Here is a 7160-nt window from a genome sequence, read left to right as displayed (position 1 = left end):
GGGGTTTCACCGGGTTAGCCAGGATGGTCTCGATCTCCTGACCTCGTGATCCGCCCGTCTCAGCCTCCCAAAGTCCTGGGATTACAGGCTTGAGCCACCGCGCCCGGCCTCAAGCCTTTACTTTTACTTTCTTTTCTTTTTTGAGACAGAGTTTCATTCTTGTTGCCCAGGCTGAAGCACAATGGCGTGATCTCAGCTCATCTCAAGGTTCAAGTGATCTCAGCTCACCTCCCGGTTCAAGTGATTCTCCTGCCTCAGCCTCCTGAGTAGCTGGGATTACAGACATGTGCCACCACGCCTGGCTAATTTTGTTTTTTTATTGTTGTTGTTGTTGTTTCAGTCGAGACGGGGTTTTTCCATGTTGGTCAGGCTGGTCTCGAACTCTCGACCTCAGGTGATCTGCCCACCTCAGCCTCCCAAAATGCTGGGATTACAGACGTGAGCCACTGCACCCGGCCTACTTTTATTTTCTAAGAACTGGAAGAAGGGTATCTGTTCAGTAGGCTTGTTCTGGGGATTGACAGCATTTCACTGAGGGACTAGCAAACAATATGAAGAGACCCAGTTCAGCTTCACATTTAATTCAAGCCCCGTTCCATCTGAGACAGAAAAACATCATCTTAGTTCATTCGGGGCCCACCTAAGTCTTTTTAGATTGAAACAAACTCATCAATTGACAATGAAACCTGTCACCACCCCCCACCTCAAGGTGGTATCTAAGTTGCAGGAGACTGACGAAGGAGCCAAGTGCGCTAGGAAGCTGCTGGTCCTCACTCAATGTTTCTTCTCTCTGCTTTCATGAGATTGATGGTTTTTGTACAAACGTTTGTCACCACTGTGTGCTGGCATCCAGTGCGAGGCCCACATTACCTTTGGATCTCTAGGCATACCATCCTCTTCATCTTCTGGTGGTGATCCCTCATCCGGGCTGGGACTCTCACTCCACCACTTCCACACCCTTCCAGAGCCACGGAGGTGGTTTAGCTGCTTTCCTGTGAAAGGGAAGAGGCTGGGGTCGCTGTCCACAGCCTCTGCCTCATTTCCCCAGGTCGGGGTGGGTGCTTATGGTGGGGAGATGTGGCTTCTCTGGGGCAAGAGAAACAGAAGAGAGACTCCTCTGGTGTCCCTGAGCTGTTAGCCAAGTCACTGTCTCTCGCTCATTTTCCTGAAGGATCCCAAACCCCACCCAGGCCTTGACAAACCGGAGAGCACAGGGCTGGGGTGGGCAGAGGTCTGGAGACAACCCACCAGTGAGGCCTCTGCTTTCACAAGAAAGTAGCATCTCTATTATTCTCACACCGTGATGACTCTGAGAGTGCTCTGGGAAGTGCACGCAAGGCCTGTCAGATCCCAAGACGTCCAGGGCTCTGTGGTTCTCCATCCATTCCCTCCACCCCTCATCGCTAGCCCTGGGTTAGGGGAAAACTCCGGGCTTGTTTTCAGCCTATTCTTTTCTCTGACTGTCCTGCATGCCACCCCCAGCTCTAAGGATCTCTGCCTAGTCCAGGTAGATCATGTATTCCCAAAAAAAAATTTGTCCTACATGTACGGTATGTTTTTTACACTGAAATCCAAACACTTTTTGCTATTTTCTGGCTCTTCCATGAAAACTCACCCCCTTGAGGCAATGGGAACCTCACAGCAGGATGACTCTACCGTGTGAGACATGGAGTGCAGGCAGGATGTGACAGTTTATTTCAGAACATCCCTTTTTAAGAATGAAAAACTTGCCAGCCACGGTGGCTCACACCTGTAGTCCCAGCACTTTGGGAGGCCGAAGTGGGTGGATCACCTGAGATCAGGAGTTCGAGACCAGCCTGGCCAACATGGTGAAACCCTGTCTCTACTAAAATACAAAAATCAGCCGGGTGTGGTGGTGCACACCTGTAATCCCAGCTACTCGGGAGGCTGAGGCAGGAGAACCACTTGAACCCGGGAGGCAGAGGTTGCAGTGAGCCAAGATTGCACCAGTGCACTCCAGCCTGGGTGACAGAGCAAGACTCCATCTCAAAAAAAAAAAAAACTTTCTGGCTCAGCATGGTGGCTCACACCTGTAATCCCAACACTTTGGGAGGCCAAAGCAAGACTGCTTAGGCCAGAAGTTTGAGACCAACCTAGGCAACATAGTGAGAGCCCGTCTCTACAAAATAAAAAAACAAAAAAAGTAAATAGAAGAATGAAAGGCCAGGCACGGTGGCTCACGCTTGTAATCCCAGCACTTTGGGAGGCCGAGATGGGTGGATCATTTGAGGTCAGGAGTTCGAAACCAGCCTGACCAACATGCTGAAACCCCGCCTCTACTAAAAATATAAAAATTAGCCAGGCATAGGGGCAGGCATCTGTAGTCCCAGCTACTTGAGAGGCTGAGGCAGGGAAATCGCTTGAACCCGGGAGGCAGAGGTTGCAGTGAGCTGAGATTGTGCCTCACTGTACTGTAGCCTGGGTGACAGAGTGAGATCCTGTCTCAAAAAAAAGAATGAAAAACTTTCCCTGAAGCCCCCTGGCAGAACTTCCTGCATTACAGTTCACTGCCATTCAACCATTATAACCAGACTACATGGGTAATATGGCCACTGACGGGTCCAGAATGTTTTTGGCTCCAGGGAACAAAGAAATGATGGCTTCAATCTGCAGGACACTCATTTCCTTAACCAGAGGTTTAGAAGAAGGTGTTCTCTGGGAAGAAGGTGGTCTCTGAGTGGTTTGGTGGCTCCCTGGCTGCCTGTGGCCTCATGATTGCAGATGACTGCAGCAGCTCCAATCTCATGTTCTCATTCAAAGTAGGAAAACGTGGTGCAAAGGGGAGCCGGGAAATGCCCCTCTCATGGCTCTTTTCATCAGAAGCCTCTCACCCCACCCCCAGCAGCTCTTAATCTCACTGGCCAGAACTGGATCACATAACATCCCCAGCTGCAAGGGAGCCCAGGAGGATATCTGACCTTTTTCAGCCTCTAGAGTGGCAGGTGAACAAGTGAGAAGGGGTGAGAATGACTGCTGGGTTAGCTCACCAGCTGAGCTTCCTGCATCTGCCAAGATTTCCACCTTGACTCACTCCCATGGCTGGGGCTGGGACCCATCTGCCCTCAGACAGAGAGAGTAGATCCCTCGATAAAAGCAGAAGGGGTAAGCAGGGTAAATAGCAACCAGCAGTCTCATCTCTGCCTCCTCCCCACCAGGAAGGCTTGCTGCCAGGTCGAGTGCCTTGTGCAGCGTCTGGGACACCCTCGGCCCTCGATAAACTGGAGCTATTCTTGGTTCCCTCCCCTCTACCTTCCCCCTCCACACAGCTGCCTACAGAGCATCTATAGATTGAGTTCTCAAGTTACAGTAGAATAATGCTGGAGTAACAAGACACTCAGACACTGAAGATCCAGGCAGCCTTCCTATGGAGAACCTACAGAGCTGGCTCAGGTTACTGCAGAAGGAGGCAGGAGCAGCTGAGTAACCAGGTTCCCTGCCGAGTGGCCCAGGATCTGGCCTGCAAATCCCTACCAGGTGGACAGATGTTGACACAGCACTCCTTTCCTGTCCTTCCTCTGCCCTTCACCTGGCAGCCCAGGCCCGCGGAGACTGAGAGGCAGAGCAGCTGATGGAGGACTTGGAGCTGGCTGGAGAGAGGGAGAGGCTGGCCTTGGTATATCCCCTGGTGTGCCAAGAGGAGGAGTGTGGTGAAAGGGAACTCTGGACTGCTTCCATGCCCCAAAGTGCATTTCCCCAGTGACCCCCTCGCCTTGAAACCCTGTGCAACTTGATAGGTTTTTGGTGCCCCTAAACTTTGGACTGGAATCTGGGCCATTTTTTGCACAGGTCCCATTTTATGGCTGGCATGGGTTGCCTTCTCCGGCCTATTGTTTTCCCAGCTAACTCCTCAGCCTTGAAGACTCAGCAGCACCTCCTCAGGAAGCCTGTTAGTGCTCCCGTGGTACCCAGGCCCTAGGCTTCATCGGAGCCCACCTCGTGCATTGTTACCTGCTTCTGCATCCATCTCTACCTCTAGAACCTAATTCCTTTTGTGTCCCATTCTCACCCAGGGCTGTGTCTGGCTCAGATGAGAGTCTGAGGATTATAAACACAGGATTTGGAATCACACAGATTTAGGTTTGAGTCCACTTACCATGTGACCTTGCCAAGTCTCAGCCTCTCTACTCCTCTTTAAAATTGGAAATGATTATACTATTAATAGTTAGGGCAACCAGACATGGCATTCCTCCTGAATGGCACAATTTGATATATATAGCACCACCCAATCTTGTTAGAAAATTGAACAAGAGTCTGGACAAGGCCCTGGACCTACCTACCAGTTTATAAGAAATAATGATAGAGGAAAGTGGTGAACATAACCACAGGGAACAAGAGCTCAATCAGCCTAATCTGGACGCACCAATCCTGTGGGACAAGGGACCTGCTTTCTTCCACAGAATGAGGCCCTAAAGAGTACCAGGGTCGGGGTGGAGGGGGGAGAAATTACTGTCAGATTAGGAGAAGTAAGAGATTTCAACCAAAAGCAATGGTGGACCTTGTTTGGATCCTCAGTCAAAGTAAATGTAAAGAAATCTCTGTAAGACAACCAAAATGAACAAGGAGCACAGGCTGGGTCCAGTGGCTCACCCATGTCATCCCAGCACTTTGGGAGACCAAGAAGGGCAAATTACCTGAGGTCAGAAGTTCAGGACCAGGCTGGCCAGCATGGTGAAACCCCGTCTCTACTAAAAATACAAAAGTTAGCCAGGTGTGATGGCGTGCACCTGTAATCCCAGCTACTCAGGAGACTGAGGCAGGAGAATCACTTGAACCTGGGAGGCGGAGGTTGCAGTGATCATGCCATTGCACTCCAGCCTGGGCAACAAGAGTGAAACTCTGTCTCAAAAAAAAAAGAAAAAGGGGGCACAAACTTTCTAGTATGAGATGATACTGAGTTATTGTTAATTTTGTTAAGTATGATCGTGGTGTTGTGGTTTTGCTAAAGGAAATAAGTCCTCAAGTAGGGGAATAAATGCTGGAGTAACTATAGGTGAACTAATATGCCTGCAATTTGCTTTAAAGTAATCTACTTAAGACATCTAGAGGACAGCCAGGTGCGGTGGCTCACACCTGTAATCCCAGCACTTTGGGAGGCGGAGGCGGGTGGATCGCCTGAGGTCAGGAGTTCAAGACCAGCCTGGCCAACATAGTGAAACCCCGTCTCTACTAAAACTACAAAACTAGCTGGGCGTGGTGGCACATGCCTGTAATCCCAGCTACTCAGGAGGAAGAGGCAGGAGAATCACTTGAAGCCGGGAGGCAGAGGTTGCAATGAGCCGAGATTGCACCATTGCACGCCAGCCTGGTCAACAAGAGCAAAACTCCGGCTCAAAAAAAAAAAAAACTCAGTTAACAAACATCTTAGTAAACAAAGCTGAGAAAATGCATATAATTATTGAAGCTGGGTGATAGATAATGTGGATAACAGGCTGCTTATGTTCTTTTGATTTTAAAATTGGGGATAAGAAATGAATCAACACATGCAAAATGCTCAGTAAGTGTTAGCGATTATTAACCTATCTAATCCTCACAGCAATCCCATAAAGTAGTTCCTAGTTTAACTCCGTTTTTGTTGTTGTTGATGTTGTTGTTTTCTCCTGAGACAGAGTCTCGCTCTGTTGCCCAGACTGGAGTGCAGTGGTGCGATCTTGGCTCACTGCAACCTCTGCCTCCCCGGTTCAAGCAGTTCTCCTGCTTCAGCCTCCTGAGTAGCTGGGATTACAGTCTTGCGCTACCATGCCTGGCTAATTTTTGTGTTTTTGTATTTTTAGTAGAGACGGGGTTTCACCATGTTGGCCAGACTTGTCTGGAACTCCTGACCACGTGATCCACCCGCCTCAGCCTCCCAAAGTGCTGGGATTACAGGCGTGAGCCACCGTGCCTGGCCTAGCTCCATTTTTATAGATGGGGGAGCCACACTCAGAGAAATTAAAGCTGAGGTCCCACCAGAATGGTGGGAGGAATTAAATGGGTTAAAACATGAAGTGCTTAGCATGAGGCCTGATGCATATCAGTCAAGTGTTTAGCAAATGTCTGCTGTTAATTTTAACATCACCATTTGCTGAAGTGAATGTGACCCGCCATTCCTTCTTCTAGAATGGGAAACTGCTGGCCGAGCGGGATGGAGTGAAGAAGAGAAGTCAGGAACTGGCCATGGAGAAGGACACTTTGAAGGTGCCACTCCTTCCTAGTGCCTGACAACTTTCTACCACCCTGGGGCCATTTTTCCCATTTCCGGTTTTAGTGACTGCAGCCTGATGAGAGCAGGGTCTTCCATCAAACTGTCAGACTCCCAGGACCACCCAGGCATCCCTAAAATCCCTGAAGTCCCGGAACATCTCAGGAGGTTGAATCGGCGGGGTGCGGGAGAGCAGGGCAGGCCAGACGGAGGGCAGGACCGAGGGGAGTCCTGGGAGGTTGGATGGATGGACCGGCTCCTTTCTTGGCAGCGGCAGCTCTTTGAGTGTGAACACCTCATTTGCCAACGAGACACCATCCTCTCTGAGGTGAGGGGCCTGGGGAGGGAAAGAGATTTGCCTTCCGTGTGCGCCAGCCACTTCCTGCCCCTGGTCTAGAAAGGGAAGTCCTCCTCGGGTCTGGTCCTTGGATGTGCAGGCGGAGAGATTGGAGGGATTCCCCAGGTCCCAATGTGACCCCTCAGGGATCTAGAAGCCCTTCTGCCCGGTGCTCTCCCTTGGGCCCCAGCTCTTCTCTCAAGCTCACCCTTGTCCCTTAACCCCCCAGCCAGTCCCCCCACCACCACCCCCCACTATGTCTTTGGGGAACTGGTCCCAGTCTCATTTGGCTTTCGGCTTTCCCAGCGCACTCGCCATGTGGAGAGCCTGGCCCAGACCTTGCAAGAATACAGAGTGACGACTCAGGTAACTCAGCGGCCCTGGCCACTTCTCTTTTGCCATCTCTGGGACTTGCTGCCTCTCCTCCTCATCGCTCTTTCTCTGTCGGTGGCCACATCTTGCTTCTTCTATCCATAATGTATGACTGTATGACTTACTGTGTGTCTCACCCTCTGTTTCTCTATCTGCCTTTTCACTTTTTTTCTGTTCCTTCCTTCCATTCACTTTCATTCTCTGTGGGTGTCTTCTCACACACCCCTCCTTATCTTTTTTTTTTTTTTTTTT

The 7160-nt window shown here is 50.3% G+C and overlaps 1 protein-coding gene across 1 annotated transcript in view; it reads left to right on the top strand.

Annotated features, from left to right (window-relative positions):
- The window catches only part of CCDC155 (coiled-coil domain containing 155), a 31082-nt gene that overhangs the window by 13576 nt on the left and 10346 nt on the right, over positions 1-7160 (top strand). The window contains exons 10-12 of the mRNA XM_011979284.1: positions 6118-6195; positions 6471-6527; positions 6843-6902. Coding sequence (XP_011834674.1) covers positions 6118-6195; positions 6471-6527; positions 6843-6902 — 195 coding nt within the window. The remainder of the gene's footprint in view (positions 1-6117; positions 6196-6470; positions 6528-6842; positions 6903-7160) is intronic.

This window comes from Mandrillus leucophaeus, unplaced genomic scaffold (genome assembly GCF_000951045.1).
Source record: "Mandrillus leucophaeus isolate KB7577 unplaced genomic scaffold, Mleu.le_1.0 Scaffold200, whole genome shotgun sequence".
Taxonomy (NCBI): Eukaryota; Metazoa; Chordata; class Mammalia; order Primates; family Cercopithecidae; genus Mandrillus; species Mandrillus leucophaeus.
The sequence above is the reverse complement of the archived record's forward strand: the minus strand, read 5'-3'. Positions and strand labels throughout refer to the sequence as shown.